At 43.9% G+C, this 20,121-nt stretch overlaps 3 protein-coding genes across 3 annotated transcripts in view; 1 reads left to right on the plus strand and 2 right to left on the minus strand.

The window, feature by feature from the left end:
* Positions 1-725: 725 nt before the first annotated feature.
* Positions 726-3,684, minus strand: LOC143016452 (zinc finger protein RFP-like). Its single transcript, XM_076170816.1, has 8 exons — positions 3,599-3,684; positions 2,580-2,988; positions 2,356-2,451; positions 1,976-2,188; positions 1,727-1,871; positions 1,599-1,625; positions 1,319-1,464; positions 726-1,238 (listed from the first exon to the last, which is right to left on the minus strand). The coding sequence occupies exons 2-8, from the start codon at positions 2,973-2,975 to the stop codon at positions 837-839; spliced, it is 1,425 nt and encodes a 474-aa protein (XP_076026931.1). The 5' UTR covers positions 2,976-2,988; positions 3,599-3,684; the 3' UTR covers positions 726-836.
* Positions 3,685-5,138: 1,454 nt separating this feature from the next.
* Positions 5,139-16,799, plus strand: LOC143016431 (protein O-GlcNAcase). Its single transcript, XM_076170765.1, has 17 exons — positions 5,139-5,297; positions 7,280-7,331; positions 9,339-9,436; positions 9,839-9,969; positions 10,072-10,243; positions 10,384-10,482; positions 11,052-11,321; positions 11,747-11,833; positions 12,024-12,496; positions 12,640-12,814; positions 12,958-13,014; positions 13,225-13,310; positions 13,486-13,590; positions 13,669-13,760; positions 13,877-14,066; positions 14,965-15,124; positions 15,303-16,799. Exons 1-17 carry the CDS (start codon positions 5,258-5,260, stop codon positions 15,437-15,439), a joined length of 2,424 nt encoding a protein of 807 aa, XP_076026880.1. The 5' UTR covers positions 5,139-5,257; the 3' UTR covers positions 15,440-16,799.
* Positions 16,800-16,855: 56 nt separating this feature from the next.
* Positions 16,856-20,121, minus strand: part of LOC143016432 (urea transporter 1) — a 10,039-nt gene continuing 6,773 nt past the window's right edge. The window contains exons 6-8 of the mRNA XM_076170766.1: positions 19,097-19,231; positions 18,748-18,797; positions 16,856-18,289 (exon numbers count right to left, since the gene is read on the minus strand). Of these exons, the coding sequence (XP_076026881.1) occupies positions 18,104-18,289; positions 18,748-18,797; positions 19,097-19,231 (371 nt within the window). The 3' untranslated portion in view covers positions 16,856-18,103. The remainder of the gene's footprint in view (positions 18,290-18,747; positions 18,798-19,096; positions 19,232-20,121) is intronic.

A 20,121-nucleotide genomic window follows, 5' to 3' on the forward strand; every position in this document is an offset into this window, starting at 1 on the left:
AACAATATTCAACTTACCCATGTCAGAGAATTTTCCCATCCAGAGCTTTGCAGTGTTGTGTTTTAGCCTGGTGTCCAATCTTCTGCCAGTCTGTCTCCTCACTGGACTTTAATATCAGTTTTTCTCCCTCTCCTTCTGTATCCTTCCTTTTATCTCCACACTGTTTTAGTTCTAGTGTGACACTTCACTGGCATTCCTGTGACTGTATCACCTCCTCCCATAACCCAAACCTGCAGTGTGTCTCAATGCTCCATCTGTCACATGGCTAATCGTATCTCTGAGCTTATCAGATAAGCTGCTGTCAGGCTGTAAGCTGTGGTCTGAGGTCAGATTTGTGGTTCACTGTAATGAGTGGGCAGTTTGAGCACACACACACAAAAAGTAGTGAGGCAGATCTCAGATCTGTGCACAAGGTGCTACTTCTTAAAGGAGCATGTGTGAAGGGAAGGAGGGGAGGAGAGGAAAACAAGGAAGGTTTAAGAGACATATGGGGAGGGGAGGTTAGTTATTGTTGTGGAGGAAGCATTCAATAGTCATGAAGAGAATTCTGCCTCTTTAAATAAAACCAAGCAATCCTACTGTGTGTGAAAATATCCTCATGTTGTTAAAGCTTTTTAGAGATGGCTGGGAAGTGAGTGTGTTGTGTAATGCATGAAGAGCTTCACTCCAAAGTTACATATATGTTTATTTAAAATGGACATTTATTCCTGCAAAATAATTGAAGGCACAAATGTCAAGGCTCAGGTTCAAATGATTTTATAATTAAACATGTTTTTGTGGATGCACAGACAGAGCAGATTCCTGGGTGCACATGAAAGAACATCAAAAGCTTGACTCTACCAAAATCCACTCACGGGGCAGATGATGAGTGGTGATGTGTTGACGCCGCTCTCGCTCATATCAGGGTTAAAAAAAGGAAACAGCGGCTCAGTGAATGGAAACTTAGTAAAGGAGTAGATATGTGTCTTGGCCTCAGCATCATAGAAAGACACTGTCCCATCCTCGTAATCCATAAACACACCGACAATCTGCAGCCTCTGAGACAGACACAGGAGCTCCGCCTGTCCTGCACAGGCCCGGTACTCCACTCCTTTCCTCAAACAAATCGTCCAGTAACCATCCTCAGGACTCAGAGTGACCACACCCTTTCTGTTCACTGACTCTCGAGCCACACCCAAGTCCCACGCCGTCTTGTCCCCCACATCAACTTCCCAGTAGTGCCTCCCCGTGGTGAAGCCCTGTGTAGTAGGACAGCTTGACATCACTCTGACGGTTCATCTCAAAGAGTGAGAGATAAATACAAAACACTTTTACTAACCCTGGTGGCAAGAACGCACGGTGCAGTGTCAAAGCGCTGTGGTAGTTCCAGCAGGTCCTGTTTAACATCTCCGTCCCAGACTCCTCTCCTATCCTCTGACAGAGCCAGCCAAGGGTTGGCTGTCTCGGGGTCCAGATAAACGTCAGCTGACCGAAAATCAATCAAAATAAGACACACTTGATGAAAAGGGACTTCAACTTTGAACTAAATTATATGTTGAGTGTATTTTGATTAACTTAAAATATAGGACAACTGATGTTATTTTGCTGTAGAACTGTACCTGCAAACTGCTGCATCGTCTCATGCTCTGCAAAGGAATATGAATACACTGCATGAGCAAGATGAAACACAAATGGAGATTTCACTTTTTGTCTTATATGAATTGATGAGGAATCTTGAGAAGCAGACCTTGAATGGCAAGTTTTTCCAAAACTGATTGTAGCTTAATTTGGATGTCGGCCAGAGCCCTCCTTATTGTCCCCAAGCATGTATCTGAATGGACAACAATCTCAGAGCATGCAGGCGTGGATGGAGAACTCATAGATGGAAATCTCTGGAAAAGACAATGAAATGAGATGAGAAGTGAAAAAGAGTACAAGGGGAAAGCAAACCCCGTTCTATTTCTCAGTGTTTGTATTCTACTCCAGGACTGCTGACCTGTAGGTGAGGAAGCTGCTCCGTTTCACTTCTTCTCCTCTCCAGCTCAGAGATTTCCTTCTCCAGACCTGTGATGAGCCTTTCTGCCCTCTGCTCTGCTGCTCTCTGCTTCCTCTGGATCGTCTCAATGAGCTCAGTCTGGCCTCTCTCCATGGATTGGAGCAAAGAGGAGAAACACTCCATACTTTCATCTATGTCCCTCTGTGAATTCTCCTGATGATGTCAGGCAGTGGCATCAAAAGCATGAAATACTGAACGACTAATGGCAATTTCACAATAATAGTATATTGTTTGTTCTTGTTGCCATATACACACACACACATCCATCCAGCATCATCACTTTGGCCCAGAATTGAGATTTTCTTTGATATATAACTGACCTTGCTGAGCGCCACAGAGTTTTTGATCTCCTCTACCTTCTTGAGTCTGTCCCGGATCATCTGCTGAATCTCTGCCCCTATCCTTTCCATCTGAGACTGAACATTAAAAGAGGAATCTTACTTAAGTTTACATGTGATTGGAGAAGGCATACGAGCCTTTACAATCAGCACACTAACAACAATTTTAAAACCACAGTGATGTTTTTGGGGGTTTAAGCCATTACCTTCTTCTGACTCTCTCTCTTTACATGGACAGTATGGGACTGTCCTTGTCCTTGTCCTGTACGTAGACATGACTTCAGGGCTTTCACTGTCTTCCCATTAGAAACATCACACGTGCTTCTGGGTGTCCCTGCTGTTGATGTTGTACTATTTTGCCTTCTCGCTCTGATCTGCTCTGCCATTTCCCTGGCAAAAGAGTTTTCACAAAGTTCTGGTTGACCCTCAAAGACACTCATGCATTTAGGACATCTGATGACGAGGCTGCTGTCCCAGTGTGCTGTGATGCAGGCGGAGCAGAAGCTGTGACCGCAGGGGATGGAGACAGGCTCGGAGAAAACGTCCAGACAGATGCAGCAGTGGAATTGCACCTCTGACAGGCCGATGCTTTGGGAAGCCATGATTGCAAAAACCCTACAAAAGAATCAAAGTAAATACATTGGGGAAAAAAAATCAGTGTTGCCCAACATGTGGGTTGCGGCCCCCTGGTGGGCCGGGAAGATGCTACAGGTGGTCATAAATCAAACTTTTTCATTTCTTTGTTGATAAGAGTTGTGATAAAAGTTTTGGTTGGGCGGCAGAAGATTTGTAGATTTCAAATTGAGCTGCAGCATTCTTAAGTTTAGGAATGGTTGGTCAAAGAAAGTATTCTATTAATTGCTTTACAAACCTTTACAAGTACAATTTACTGTTGTACGTTGTACTCACACTCTGAACTTGCTTATCAGTTGCTTTAAAGCATTCAAAGCAGCCCAGGGTCCAAAGTGCAGCTGCATGTTCTCATTATTCAGACTCTTTACACATTGCAGTATGCTCTGTAATATCACACTCTAACCTGGGAAATTTAACAAATGACTGTTATTCATTCTCCAACACACTAGTTAAGAAGATAAAGGGTTTGAAGAGTTAGCCCTGTCATCAGTGCATTCAACCGGCACAGAATGAAACGCCTCAAAAACAGATATGCCAAGGATTTGATGTGGTAACTAAACCGTATCCTATTATCATTTAGCCTTAGTCTTACCTTATTACCAACCAGAAATCTGAACTTCTCAGGCAGCGAATCCACAACCTGTGGCCCTGTGGTTATGAAGTCAAACTCCTCCTCTCACCACTCCCTCGTCACGTCACAGACTCCCAGTCAGGCTCAGTGAAGTCTATTGTACATCAGGGCAATTTTTCCCCCTTTAGTCCACTGCAGATTGATATTCTTCTCACTCTGTCCTATAGAAATGAACCCCTCTGCATTCACAGGAACTACAATAGGAGAACAATAAGGGGACAGTCAGTTCAATCAGTTTTAACTAGCTACATTTCATTTAAAGAATGTCACCTCATATGGATTAGAAGTGAACACAGGAGTCCCTGGTCAGATCTGTATCATTCTCCCTGCAGAAAGTCTGGCCTGTGGACCAGCTGATGTGAGTGTCGACTTTAAGAAATGATACACTTCCATTTTTCGTACCTTGAAATAAAGAAGTATTGAGTACAATAAGATATATCAGACATGGACAAAAATGTATTCAGCTACGTATGCCTTATTGCCCTCTTGTGGTTTAAAGTAGAATTGCAGTTTTGAAGCAAAATGTCTAAGCATTGCGTAACGCTGAGCCCGAGGTAGACATTGTGTGCCTTTGGTGCCTTTGTCATATTATATTTAGTAATTTTGTGGGTTCCTCTAACCTTTAGACTGTGTTGTGGGGTTACCATGGTTGCGGTGCCTCTTCTACCCACACTGTCAGTGGGAGCTCATTCAATCTAACACAGAAAGTAGAGGCGGATTATTGATACAAATGATAAAATGTCAAGTTTATAATTGTCTCTTTAGAGTAAAAACACTTTTACACGGTAACGCACGTGAGTATAAGAGCCCTGGAACACCTCACTTTTAAAACGTGAGCAAATTTGTTGAAATAAGTAAGTTTGAGGATTAGACTTATATTTCATGATACACAAACTCAAAAAAGTACGAGTATTTCTTGCATGTGTGTGGATAACGTGCGTGTGAATATGTGGATAAATGTAGCATCACAATAAAAGAGTAAAACACCTGGGTGCTGGTTGTCCCACTGCGCGTGTGCAGATAAAAGCTGGCACGGAAGGCAGATGCTGCTTTCAAGGCCCCCGGATCAAACCTAATATATGTTTAGAAAGAAAAGAAAAGACATGTAGAAAGTAAAAACAAGAAATAGGTCATTGATGTTTACGACAGGAGGCTGATCTTAGATGGCTTAATGAGTGAGGTCGTAAAGTATGTTTTTATTTACGCTTTAGGTAACCTTTACGTGCCATGCGTTTACGATTCTCAATGGATTATAAATGCACGACTAGGCACAGATCTTGAGGTTACAAATTGCACTGAAATGTGTTAATTATAACTACAGTAGCCATGTGTCATAGATGTCCTGGATGTTTCTGCCGGTGTTGTTGTTATTTGCTCGTACAGCGCGTAAATGCAGCGTCAATATCGTAATTTTGAACTTTCCACGAACACGTGAAGGCAGCACGTGAGTCCCAGTGATGTAGAAAGGAGACGAGGTGGAGGAGGAGGAGGTGGAGGCAGATCGAGTAGAAGCATGAAAAATACCGCCGGTGTTTGAGCTGTTAAACGGGGGAGCAGCCTTTCTTCCCTTGTTTGTCCGGAGCCTGCTGCAGGGAAGCGGCGGCGGCGGAGGAGGAGAGGATGGAGGAGAAGAAAGAGTTCCTTTGTGGGGTGGTGGAAGGTAAGACTCGGCTGTTCTCCTGTCAGATCATGTGATTGTTTCCTTGGGGAGACGTGCAGATGATTTTGAGCAGACCGTCGCTTGACCTACATTTGTGATTACAACTGATCATCTCCTTTTGACACCTAAAGATATATAAGAGATAAAAGAGGGGCTGGGGGGAAGGACGTAGGTAGGTTGTTATGGTGTTTATGGGATGTTGTGGTGGTGATCAGTCAAGCATGAAGAAATGGTCAAAGAGCAGACAGTGAAAAGGCTTAAGTACTGTTTGACACTGCGGTCTAAGGATGGAAATTTGTATCAGAATTGTGGATAGTAATGGTGACGATGACGATGGTGATGATGAAGATGCTCTGACTCTGGATGGTGAGCAGGGAAGCACGCTGTGATGAATTTAATTTTGGTGTTGACAATGAGGTGAAGGCAATTGATGAAGGCTTCAGTGTGAATATTGTCTTTGAGGTGATGATGATGATGATGATGATGATGATGATGATGATGTTGAACATGGCTATGGTTATGTCTGAAGTGATTTGGGGATAAGGTGAATGGATACTGATGATGGCAGTGATGATGAAGAGCAGGATAACCACAATAACAAGAGTGTTGATGTTATTAAAGGTGCCACAGCAGTTATGAAAGCTATGAAAGTGGCAAAGCATAGAGGACAATTACATTCAGAACACTAAAGGGCAGGCAGGAGTCATAGCAGCAGGAGGAGTAGTAGCAGTAGTAGTTGTGGGAAAGATATAATTAAATATTTGTAAATGTGAATTGAAACAGAAATACATGAGAAAACAAAACGAAGATATAAATGTGTACAATATTCCAATCTAATAATGTCCTCACACTATAATCTAAATGTCCTTCAGTGATGGACTGCTTATTTTTCTGTACTGTACTTATAAAACAACTTCTGGTCACTTTCTTAACAGCTTTATCTTCATCTGTCACTACACTGCAATAAGAAAACAGCTTTCATGTTTACAGCTGTGGCCACCAATCACAATGTGGACAGAAGGATAGACAGGAGAAGATGTTGGTCGTGTTTGTCACAAAAGGCTGTGAAGTCAGAGCCCTGTGGGATGTTTTTGATGCGTGATTAGGAAAATATGACACATCAGCCAGCCCTCGCACCCCCCCTCCCCTCACACACACACACACAGACACACATACACACACATACCTTATTACTCATTGATAGAGGTTTTCAGACCTGTGCCTTTCCCTGCCCCATGTGGTGGGATCCAACAGAGTGGGTAATTGGGTCTGGCTTAGTGGGAAGCATTCTGCACACACGCACACACGCACACACACAATACAGTAGATACTCTTGAAAATACACTACACAGTCATACACACTTCCTGGGGGCATGCAAAAAATGGTGTGTATCACCACTGGATCCAGTTTACTTCTCTCTGTGACCCACTTACAAGGATACTGCACATGCACGCACACACACACAGCTACATTCGCTTACAGATGTACGTACACACACACTTGCTCACTCTCACTGACGCAGTTCTGTCCCCCATGCCCAGTACACACACACACACACACACACACACACACACACACACACACACACACACACACACACACACACACACCACACGGTGCAGACTTATTGAGAAAACACAAAGGAGGGAGAGGGGTACTAGAGATGCTCTCATTTCTAAAAATAGTAAATGTGATGGGGACTGCAGAGATGATGTATGGCTCTGCTTGGAAGGAAATGGGTAAATGTGAGCGAGTAGGGATATTAAACTGAATAGCTAAAGGTGTATATCATTTTCAGTTTCCTTATATAGCTGTAATATCAGCCAATATTATCCAGAATCTGATAAAGGAAAGACCAGATATGAATATTTTTACAGTTCTATAAATTGTGGTTGGTGGTAAACAGATGCAGATGCAGTGTGAGGTGAGGTTAACTCTTTCCCCACTGCATGGCCTTGTTGACATTGTGTATCTATTGCAGGCTTCTATGGGAGGCCTTGGACTATGGATCAGAGGAAAGTTCTCTTCCAATGGTAAGTCACAATAATAGACACATGCACATTGTAATAAACCTGACATGATCGTTGAATCAAGGTTACAAGTAAAAGTGTCATGATCATACCGAATATAAGTCTTAATATAATTAGTGTCACCTCTGGGCTGCAGCCATATGCACACCTTGATTTTAATTGCAGAGAAGCCAGAGACACATGCCTTGGAGTCTTTCTGTGTCTCTGGCTCATCCTCAGCACTCAGGCGGAGAAAAAGGAGGAGGAAAAGAGCAGGATAGAGAGAATATATATGATCCATGTTGTTTCTGCTTAGATTATAAATAGGCAGGCACGACACATCAGCATACAAAACAGAAATTGAATGGAAATACTTTCAATCGCAGTGTTTTCACCTGAACCCCCCCAAAAACTCAGCAGGAGGAGAAAGTATGCCGCTTTTAAATGTTTTGCTGACCAAATGGCACTCAGATTTGTTCAGATTTCATGAAATCTGGCTTGAATTTCGTACATTGAAATCAGTGTGTTTACATTTCTTGAGAATGGACAATGTTCTGTCTTTACAATGGAAGGTTGGGCATTGACACAGCACTGGACTAGTTGGATAGTATTAAATATTAGTGTGAATGGAGTGCTCGGTGCCTCATTCACTCCTTAGACACGAAGGAGATATAAGTGAGGAGGATCGTTAAACCAAAACTAAACTCTTCGGAAAAACAACATATCAGATCAAATGCAATCAGCGTTCCAGATTCACTTAGTCAAACTCTGAGGCTCTGTGTGATGCACGAAGCAGTAATCCAATATGGAGGCAGCGGAGTCGTGAGTCTATTTAAATCTTGTCTAAACAAAGCAGCCTTTTATTGATTATGACACAACAGTTTTCATTAACAGCTTCATCTCACAAAGGCTCACAAGCTCTCTCAGTGCGAATCATCCTGCAGTGTCGTCCATGATGACAGAGCTGCAGAATTCACTAAAACAGATCCTCACTTCCCAAAACGCATTCCTGACTTTAGCTCCACACCTTTACCTGTGGATGTTTAACGTATTTATTTGTCGTCATGCAATTGTTCGCAAAACATCTCGTAGGCATACTTTATAGTTGGGAGGGAGCCACTTAGTCTTTGATGACAAACTGTAGCTCTCCTACATATTGGATGGGGGTGGAGGAGTCATCTTTGCTGGCTGCTTTGACACAATTCTGTACCTCAACAGACACGAGCGCCAACCGTCTGCATCCCCAGGGAAATATAGTTCCCATTGTTCCCTGCTTTCCACTGCTCTGAAGTGAGGAGGAGTGATACGGCCTGAAATCACCGTTCCACACTGCCACACATAATATAAGAATGGATTTAGTAAACTTTGTCAGTGTGGGAGTAGTTCAGTGTGCGGGCTCCAGCTTTATTTTTAGACTTAAGTGTGCAGTGTGCAGTATACACACACTGTGTTGCCAGCTGAACAGAGCACTGTGGAGTTGTGTGTGTGTGTGTGTGTGTGCGTGTGTGTGTGTGTGTGTGTTTGAGGTTGTGGGCAGCTTTGAGCTTTGTGGAGGCGACTCTGTGGAGGCGACTTACATACCATCTGTCCAGGAAACAAAGCAGAGAAAGAGTGAGAACATAGTCCACCTACAAAAGACTAGAAAGAAAAGAGTTGGTCCATTTCCAGAGAAAGAGAGTGCACTGCTGTGTGTGTGTGTGTGTGTGTGTGTGTGTGCGTGCGTGCTCATACAGTTATTGTTTTGCTCCTACTACTGTGCTCTATTTATAATTCAGGAGGTCATTTCCTGTAACCGAGGCAGCCATGGAGCCCTACAATCAATACACTGGATCTATTTTCTTGTTGCTTATTATTTATCTCTCTCTTTCCTCTTTTGTCCCCAATGTCTTTCTCTGTCATCGTTTCATCCTTGGGTGTTTTCCTACCTGACAAATGATAGTATCGGTCTGAGAAAAATAGAGGATAGGATAGGATAAACAAATACAAAATAGTAACTAGAGGTCTACTTCTGTTTTCCGTCCTCCATGCCAGGATGCAGCATTGGGGGTTGAACACTTACCTGTATGGTCCTAAAGATGACCTGAAGCACCGACTGTTGTGGAGGGAGGTCTACTCTCCCGAGGAAGAGGGTAAGAACATCCCGTCCATCCATCGGTCCATCCGCCCGCCTGTTAGTCCGTCCGTCCATCGCTCCATCCGAGTGAACCTGCAGAAGAAACTTGTACATAATGATCAAGGAACTGTGCCAAAAACAATGTGTCTACCTTCTTAGTTCAATTGTTAAGAGTTCTGCACAACTTCACCATTGTTATTTTATCAATTACATCATTTTGAAAAAAAATTCTTAGGAAGATAGTGTCTGAACTCCCAGAGATAAACAAACAAGTGCTGATCTCTCCTTCACTATTGATCATTTGTTTATTTGTCTGATCAGAATGGCTTCATCATAAAGTCCTTAGTACTTACTCAATACTATGTTATAATGTGTATGTTATATTTATAAAGTGCCTCTGCTCTGCTCTCCTCTCCAGCTCAGTTACGTACTCTCATAGTGGATGCTCATTCTAGAGGTCTGCGGTTTGTTTACGCCCTCTCTCCTGGTCAGGACATCGTCTTCTCCTCCTCCTGCGACCTGACGCTGCTCAAACGCAAGTTGAGACAGGTGTGTGACGCAAAATGAAAGAGTCAGTCCTGTTATTGGTTAGTTAGTTAGGTTGAACTTCTTGCATGGACACGATCAACGCTTTCTCTCCTCCATCTGTAGGTGACAGATCTGGGTTGTCAGGCATTTGCCATTCTGTTTGATGACATCGATCACTCCATGTGCCAGGCTGACAGCGAGGCCTTCTCCTCGTTCGCCCATGCTCAGGTCACCATAACTAATGAGATCTATCGGTTCTTGGGGGAACCGCCTGTCTTCCTCTTCTGCCCAACAGGTAGGAAAACTGCCAGTAACACACACACACACACGTCACCTGACATGGAAGGCTAACGGGATACCGGACTTAATAAAATGTGACAAGCATCGTTGAAAACCTGTTCTTTCTCTTTCTCTCTCCTTCTCTCTCTCATGTAGAGTATTGTGGTTCTCTGTGCTCTCCCAGTGTATCCAAGTCTCCTTACCTGCAGACGATTGGGGAGGACCTGCTGCCAGACATAACAGTGATATGGACAGGTGAGACATTGTGAGACAGGTGAACACCATCTGGGTAGACAATATAAAGTGGGCAGGAGTAAAACATGCTCATGATGCTCATGCTGTTTCGGTCTAGGCCAAGTGCAAAACACACACACACACACAGACAGGCAAACATGTAAATGAGTCCACATGGAACCTCCCCCGCAGACGAGCAATGATTTACATGCACATCCACCCACACGCATATGGATCACGGTAGAATCACGCACGTAATTATCTCCTACCTTTCTGTTGGATCATTTCTTTTATGTTATTGTTTTTCTCCATGTTTTCTGAGCTAGACAGCTAGATGGTACGGTGACATGTTGAGTTTGGACAATAGTGTGGGTGCAGTGTGTATTCTTCCCTTTTATATAGTCAGCATTAAGACACAGCCTTTCATGACACATACTGTGCAGAAAGTGCATCGCTCCTGTTCTCACACTCGCACCACATCGCCTTGATTTCTTTGATAAGCCGATTTGTCTGATATATTAGTTGTTAAATGTAACAGACCTTCTCAAACCTTTGGACTGCCACTCAGCATTTCCCTTTCCTCTACCCAGGCAGTAAAGTCATCTCTAGGAAACTGTCTGCAGACTGCTTGATTGAGGTGGAGTCGGTCCTTCAGCGTTCTCCGCTGATCTGGGACAACCTGCACGCCAACGACTACGACTCCAGACGTCTCTTCCTCGGACCCTTCAAGGGCCGGGAGCCACAGATCAGGAACCACCTGAGAGGCCTGCTGCTCAACCCCAACTGCGAGTTTGAAGCCAACTACATCCCCCTGCATACGCTGGGAAGCTGGTACAGATCTGGACACGAAGAGAGGAAAGGTGAGGGTAGTGAAGGAGGAAGGAGAAGAAAGAAAGGAGATAACCTGAGTTCATTAGCTATAATGGCTTTGCCAACCCCGGGACAATGTTTAATTACCCAGTGTTGCCTAGCAACCAACCCAATTCCACCCACTGGGGATCATTTTGGGCTGATATTGTGTCGTAAGAAACAAACTGCATACTTGACAAAGATCCTCATCCGGCAACCCAGAAACCGTTTCAACTCTAGTCTACAGATCTGCCATAATATTTACATTTTCCTGTTATGTAATTTGCATGGCAAATGTGTGTGTGCCAGTATAAAAGAAGAGTATACAGGTAGAGAAAGGATGAAAGGGAGGGGAAGGAGGGAACGGTATGAGCGACTGGACTTCAATAATAAAGAAGCTAGAGTTGATGTCACAATGTTGTTGTGTTTGGTGCAGATGAGGAGCCTGAGTACTGCCCTGACAGAGCGCTGTCAGATGCACTACACGACTGGATGGATGAACTCAACCAACCACTACAGCCAGGTGCTGTTGTCTGTCTGCCCACCTGTGCATTTAGTTTCCTGTGCTGCATGTGCTGAGATGTTTCATATCCTTCAGCTTTTATGACCTTTGCAAAACTTACATTAATTCCAATGATGCCATTTTTGTAACATACTTCATATTAAATACAATTTGCAGCACAATTACTTCATCATCATCACCCTCATTACAGGCCGGCAGAGTAAACAGACAGAGCAGCGTGCCTCTGGCCCCACATCTCGCTGCAAAACCCCTGACAGATCCGACTGCCCTCCGCCTTTCAGAGGATCGTCTGCAATGGCCAAACCCCTTCCCGTCTTCCCCCTTAACCCCAGCTCGCCACCCACCTCACCCACTAACGTCAAGGGGGAGAGGAAGGGACAAGAGGTTGAGAAGCCAAATCCACCCAATCGACCCAACCACCAAGCTCCAGTATGCAGGCCTGGCGCCCCTTCAGGGGGAGGACGGGGTCAGAAGGCCCAGGGGCAGGGACTGAGCGGTGGAAAGGGCCTGCTGAGCGAGTCCCAGGTGCGGCTGCTGGTTGGTCTTTACTATCTGCCTCATGAACACGGCACGTCGGCCGAGAAGCTGCTGCAGGACCTGACCTGGCTGAAAAGCAACTGCCACATGGTCAGTGCCAACAGCAAGAAGACCTTGCCTCTGAAGGTGGGTGTGTATTCTGTGTGAGTATAAACTCATTTAGTGTGTCGGTGTCTCTCATCATGTAACTTTAAGGCACAGGCCAAACATACATGACACATGTCGTGAATAGTGTCTCGCTGACCTTGTTTACATATGTGTGTCCACAGGTTGATGAGTGGCGTGGCCGGGCGTCCAGGTTCCTGTCTCTGTGCGAGGACATAGCACAGCTCCACTGCAGTGTGGTGGGCGGAGCCAACAGGGCCATACTGTATGACCTTTACCCTTATGTGTGGGATCTGAGGAACACTGCACTGGCGGCCAAAGCTTTCATATGCTGGCTGGGTGAGGACAGAGACTTTAAACTTTAGACTTATAGCTCGCCATGTACCGTATAATTCTATACATCAACCAAAACAATGTGTCATCATGTTTATATACCAGTTCTTATATTCCCCCCCACTTCTCCAAACGTTTCTCTGGCTCAGATGGACGTGTGTTGAGTGACAGCTCCACCCTGGCCTCCTGGAGGAACTGCTTTCACTGTGAGTAGGCCTTTAAGCACACCGACCTTTGAGCACACCGTCTCTGATGCTAATAACTCTCCAGCTGTCAGTGGCCTCTGCTGCACTGTGACGGGAGCCAAGCACTGTAAAGGCAATCATTCATCGTATCATCATTCATGATCATTTCACTGATTACTTACCTGGAATGATCAAGTCACAAGGCTGACAGATTGCTGTTTTCTATTGCAGGGTGTGGGAAGACCACAGGGGCGGATGTGCTGGGAGTGGAGTCGGAGCCATGGGTGTTCAAAGGGGGCGTGTCGGGGGAGGTGCAGGTACTTTGTGTGTGTGTGTTATGTGAAACGCTGTAATTCAACATGTTTGTTAGGTAAATTTCCAATTGTTTTGCTGAGTCTAACATAGTTTAAGTCATAATGTTTCCAAAGAAGGAGACATTGCCTAGCATCTGAAAGGCTGCGTCTGTGTTTGTGTGTGTGTGTGTGTGTGTAGATGCTTCTCCCTGTAGGCAACAGCAGTGAACTCTTCACTCACCCTCCTCCTCTCTTCCCTACCTCACGTCTCTACAACATCAGGCCCTACCACAGCAAGGACAAGGTACGACATACTCGTCAGGCATGTTTACACACACATTATTGTCATGACGCTACCTGCTTTTGGTGTGTGTCTTTTCAGCTGGAGTTGTATCGGATGGTGCGGCAGCTTCACGTGAGAACTCAGGGAGGCCAGGAGAGCAGCGTGGCTCACCCAGACATCGTAGGAGACAGGTGTGTGTGTGTTTGACTGAATGAGAGGGAAAGAGCAGATGGTTATTTTATACAAACTATTTTTATTATTCATAATGTGTATTCATAAAATGTGGATGCCTCCTTGTCGTCTCTAGATGTCTTGGTCCGTGCTTGGCTTTAACCCCCGAGTACACCTTCATTCTGGAGGATGAGCTGGGTGTGTGTGGGTGTGTGTTGGGTATCTTGGATGTTCGCTCCTTTGCCAAGCGATGCCAGGCCAGCTGGCTGCCTGCAATGAGGGACAAGTACCCAACCAAAGGAGGCAACACACACCCCAATGCACAGGTGAGTGTGTGGAGATGAAGAGCAAAGTCAAACTTTCCTTTTAGGTAGAAACTCTAGCCATGCTGCTATGGGCACAGGTCTTGTAATTTGGAGTGGAAATTCCCACTGAGAGGAAATGATTGGTCCGTGTAATGTGAAGAGAACACACACACACACGCACAGGCACAGGCACAGGCACATGTGCAGACACACCCCAAGGCAAGAAGATGTTTCACAACCAAACACAGGTAAAATTATGTCTAGACCTGCAGTAACAAAATCTGGATCCTTCTGTGGTGGATGAAAGTGGTTGGCACGTCCATGTAACAAAGCAACTCACTTACGCACCCGCACACACACACACACGCACACGCAAGAGACATGAACTGAATCAATATAATGAATCAAAGCCTGTGAGAGTCTCTGGGGTGTGGAAATGCATTGCACACTGATTTATTGCCTTAACGGTGCTAAATCAATATTGTGTTAACATATACGTTAAAACTACAACTGGTAATCTGAATCAAATGCGTCCAATCAGAACAACACTGTATACATAGAGTGTTGTTGCTCTCAGTGGGCCGGCTCTGGGATCTCAGAGAGAAGCAGAAGCAGAGATGAGGCACAGGGAGCAGGTCGGACCTGGACATCTGTGGCGGAAGTGACTGCTCCTGCTGCTCACTTTGTGCGTCACAGTGCATGCTGGGTAACTGCCAGTGTGGAGAGGGAGATTTTATTTTTACAGTTCTGCCATTTCCTGAGACATGTACACAGAGTAGCTAATGTACAAGCTCTTTATCCATCCTCAATGCTTTTATTCTGAAATCCTACTTTAGATGTTAAACATTACATCATCTGCATGTGGCTGCTGCATCCCACAGTAAAATGTCCTTTTGTGTGTGTGCTCTCCTGTGTGTAGGACTTGCTGCAGCTGATGGAGGAGGATCAGGGGGAATACCCAGACTCACTGCTCTACCACTTCCCCTCTCAGCTGCGATTGGACGCCCTGCCTGAACTGGTGGATATCAGTGTGAGTCGCACTCTGCTCACCTCTCTCCTCACTGCACTCAAGTCTAATGGTAAGGAGGTGTGTGTGTGTGTGTGTGTGTGTGTGTGTGTGTGTGTGTGTGTGTGTCTGTGTGTGTGTGTGTGTGTGTGTGTGACAAAATTAAGATACTGTATATTGTACAATATGACACAGGTTTATCAAAATTTCTTGAATTATGATTTTCCATATGTACATACGTGTGTGTGTAGGTTCTCAGGGTGTGTTCTGTGAGGTGCAACCTACAGACCGTCAGAGGCTGGAGTTCTTGACCAAACTGGGATTCCTGGAGATCCTGAGAGGAGAAGCTAGGAACAGAGAGGGAGTGGTGCTGGGGCGGCTCCTCTGAACACAGAAACACAAACTTACACAAACCAATTGCAGCCTTGATAGTGTACACATACACATAAACAGCATGTCAAGACACTTGCACACATGTAAAGCAGATACACACACTCATTCGGTCTTAGCCATAGCTAAGCTTTGAAGCAGGATCGGTATTTTCCCGTGAGAGAAAACCCTTGAAGGCACAATCCTGGATTGTGTTGAGTCTGTGCAGCAGTAATGGAGAGGATCAACCTAGAGAGTTCTGGGCCATCTGAAAATATAAAATAAGTGTTGACATGAAACATCATCACAGCTATGTGATCACTTTTGGATTGTAGGCTGGGTACAGGATTACACAATTGAGTTAAATTTCAAGCGTCAGCATCAAAATATGTTGACTGGGGAGCAGAGCTTCAGATAACAGCAGCAGATAGAGTTTCTCCCTCATTTCATCAGTTTAGCATCATCATGTACATTTCTTTCTTTCTGTATTTCTTTCTTTGTCCCAACATAAAAGACGGCTTGGAAGTAAAGCATCATCTCCCAGATGAAATGGTTGAATACTCACAAAATGTATGAGGCACAGGCACGGTTTGTGTTTGATGATGTGGCGTCCTACTTCAAGTTCTGCTGAAACAAAAGCATTAAACTCTCATTAGTGTCAGGCAGCAGGAAGTAAATGAATAAAGCATCATTTGGTGACCATTCATGCGTGTTTAGAAATATTTGAGGATCATTTGATACACAGACTGAATTGTTTGGACTGTTGCACATTTGGGTAAATGTCACGTGACTGCAATATCTCTGGTTGGAATCCAGCCTGTCGCTCTGCTGGTTGCTCTGCTCCCATTCCTTTCCAGTTCCTCTCATGTTGCTTACAGAGAGTCGACTGAAACCAGACTAAGACCCAGGCATGAAATTGGTATGTCACTGTTTACACTGGCTTAGTTTAGATGATTTAAAAGATGTTTACCTGCATGATGAAGGACACATAGTCATTAAGTAGGTTTAAATGTATTCTCATGTTGACACACAAAGAAAAGATCGGAATGTTTTATTGGTCTTTTGTTCCGTGGGAAAGCTTTAAGGAAGAATGAAATGTTCCACGATGTCACCAACATGATTGCATGTACGCTAAAATTCATAAGCTTAAAAAACAAAACCAACACAATCCTTAGATTGTTGTGATGCAAACAATCATGACTACACATGAGATACATAAGCATACACACATGCATACACACACTCTCACACTCCGAAGGTAACCCTGGTGTATGTAGGATAAATACAGCTATCCCACTTTGAACATTTTTAACAGAGATTTACAGAATTATCATTGCCTGTTTGTATGTATGTGTGTGTGTGTGCACTGTATGTGGTGTGAATGTGTGTGTGTGTGAGTGTATGGATACAGGTGTGGGCCAATGTATGCCAACTGAGACAGATATTGTATGTCCTCCTGCCTTTACTCTGAACCATGATGAACACAAGAGTACAAGCATTCGTACAGCTACACACACACACACACGTAAAAAAAGCACAACAGCACTCACAATCAGAACATCAATTTAAAATGAGTAGAATGCATAAATGAATGTTCTTTTTTGTAACACAGCTTCATAAAAAACAACAACTCTACGTAAACGTATTTATATTTACACTTTCTGATGTATCACTGCTTGACCAATCATAGACTAAAAGGCACTTTTGTAAACATCCTTTTATTTTAATACATCACTGTTAGTCTATCTATAGTGTAGTCATTATTAGGATTAGGAGGATCTAGTCCAAGAATTTAAAATAATGTAGAAGTAAGAAGCACTCAGAAATGCATGATGTAAAGAACAACATTGTGCTGCAACAAAGGAAATGCTGTCACAGCTGTATAAAAAAAGGGATAATGACAAGTGTGTGTGAGTGTGTGTGTGTGGTGATGATGGGGAAGCTGCATCAAAAAATAAACAGGCAATATGAAAAAAAGATAAATCATGATTTCAGGATGATCAAGGGTGGACAGATTTTGGAAGAGAAATAAATCATGAAGAACTCTAATAAAGTAATAAAAGTATCTGAAACATTTGTTAAACACAAGTCCTGGCTTTCTACTTCAGAAAGCAATCATGTGTCGTCTCTATGTGTCCCACCGTCTGCTTGCAATCCAGGTTAATGTGTTTTTACAATATGTTCTAGTGGAGTGCTATTTAGTATGTCTATGCAGGGTATTGAAGGGGTTAAAAATGAATTTACTGTTTAATTCAACCTGTGTTTATATTGAAAACAGTGAAACTGTCCTTTTTGACTTGTGTTTTCATGCCTATTAAAATGAGTTTTCTTTCCCTTAACCTCGGCTGTAAGTGTTGTTTCCCCATGTGTGGCGGTGGGACACACACACGGGTGCTAGGAGAGTCTGCGGGAAGATAACACCGACACATTACTAACATTTGAACAGAAACTGGAGATTTCTGATTTCTTTCATGGGCATGTATGAATCCACACTGCCACCTTGTGGACAAAATGACGAACAGAGTGTTGTGCACCATCAGGAGTTTATAATGGAATCTACAATTCACAGTACAGCCACTATCTTGCTGTATGATACTGATGGATTATTTATACATTGTATGAATGTATATGCTCCAACTCATCAACATTGTAATTCTAATGTTTGTGTGTGTGTGTGTGTGTACTACACATCAGTACTTTCCCTTTCTGAAGTGTTGCCAGCTTCCCATTGGTTGCGGCAGTACAGGTTGCGTTCAGGGGCCATGACTTGGCCAATAGGGATGCGGTATGCTGCTAAACTCTGGCTGGTCATCAGCAGCATTAATGTGGTTGTCAGGGTGGCTGCCCAACTGCATGCTGGGAGACCAATCTAAGAGGGAAAAGCAGGGTGAGGGTTGTACACAATGAATATGCATGATCCGTATGTGTGTTTGTTAAAAAATATCACATGACTCACCAGAGATGACCTGACAGAAATGACTGATTAAAACTGAAGACACAAATGTAAGATTTGATTAATAGTGCTAGCGGGCCGATAATTACGTTTGCAGATTCTTTTAGGTGCTGCAGTCATTTATCTTCTTCCAATTCTCACACACACAGTTTCATAATCCTTTTCCATTGGCTCTCCAAAAACACCCCACAACCATACGAGACCAAAGTAGTATCACATTGCAGTATAGTTAGAGGCCATTTTGTTGACCAATCACAACAGCCCAAGCCCAACATGATGAAACATAGGGAGAGGAGGGGAGCAGAGAACTTTTATTTATTGAAACTTATGGTTTATGGCTCAGTGTTGGTGTGTATGTTTCTGTGTGTACTTACAGTTCCCAGAAGATTGTTCAGAGCGATATCAACATATGATGAGACGAAGGCTGTGGACAGAAGTAAATATGTTAAGTTGAATATATCCTCAATACATAATCGGTTTCAGTACAGAGACAGAAGTGGAAAACACACAGGTGGCACAGACTGAGCCGTCCGTCTGTGTGTATTTGTGTGTGAGAGAGGTCAGAATCTTGAGTTACAGCCACTAAACTATAGAGTTTAAACGGAGGGAGGGACCCAAAGAATGACATCTTGGTACAGTGGTACAGGGTATAAGTCAGTTGCTGGAGCCTGGCCATGAAAATTCGACCAATCGTGTGTGTATGTGTGTGTGTTCAAGATTCACCACCGGCCACTGCAAAGATATGAGTTCTCCAGTTGAAGGTGAAGAAGAGTCCTCCAACAGCCATACAACTGAGAGCACCATTAAATCCAGAGAGACCTGAATACAAACATTCATGACGCACTGCCATGGACAGACCTGAGAGAGAGAGAGAGAGAGAGAGAGAGAGAGAGAGAGAGAGAGAGAGAGAGAGAGACAGGACAAAGGGGGAGGGAGAGGGAGTGCTTGATGAGACTGCAGTACCGGTAATTTCCATGAGATAGCAGTAGATACAAGCAACGCAACCCAGTTGGAAGGAAGTGCTGATAAGGAGCCTGTGTCCACTGAGCAGATAGATGATAGATGTTAAATCTAAATGGCTCCTCGTTCTTTATGGCAGTAATGAGACCGTAGGGAGCATTGAGAGGAGGAGAGGCAACGGGAGAAGACTGAATCACAAATCACTCAAACATCTCAGCTCTCATCATACGAAAGTCTAGATTTGTTTTTGTTGCATGTTTCAAATTTTGGAGACAGAAATGGGGTTTCTAATTTGTTTTCCACCATAGCTCAGCATTACAGCAGGCGAGCAGTGACGTGGGTCCGGTCGATGTCTTACCTCTGACTCACACCCTTATTATACACAGACTACACACTGATGCTGCGGCTGCATGCAGACTCCACAGTGAGCACCGTGACCCGGATGCATCTCAACAAGGTCAGGACTATTGACCTTTCCTGCTCTGTCTTTAAAGTCACAATGACAAGAGCAACCACATCAGATGGGCCACAGGGTTCACAAATAAATGTACTGAATGCTGCCTCGGTAAGCAGACATGAGCTACAGCAGTTATGTGCACACAGGAATGATCTGCTACTCTCTCTGCTGTCATAGGAAAACATTGTCAGAAGTTGAAATGAAATTGACGAGATCTTCAACAAAGTACTAAAGTAATAAACTGGAGATGATTAAGTTATAATAAGAATCCCACTTCTTTGGGAACACCGCAACAAAGGAACATACTGTAATTCAAGTTGTAATGATCTGC

The sequence above is a fragment of the Genypterus blacodes genome, unplaced genomic scaffold, assembly GCF_046128005.1.
Source record: "Genypterus blacodes isolate CSIRO-AG114 ecotype Tasmania unplaced genomic scaffold, CSIRO-AGI_Gbla_v1 ptg000232l_1, whole genome shotgun sequence".
Lineage (NCBI taxonomy): Eukaryota > Metazoa > Chordata > Actinopteri > Ophidiiformes > Ophidiidae > Genypterus > Genypterus blacodes.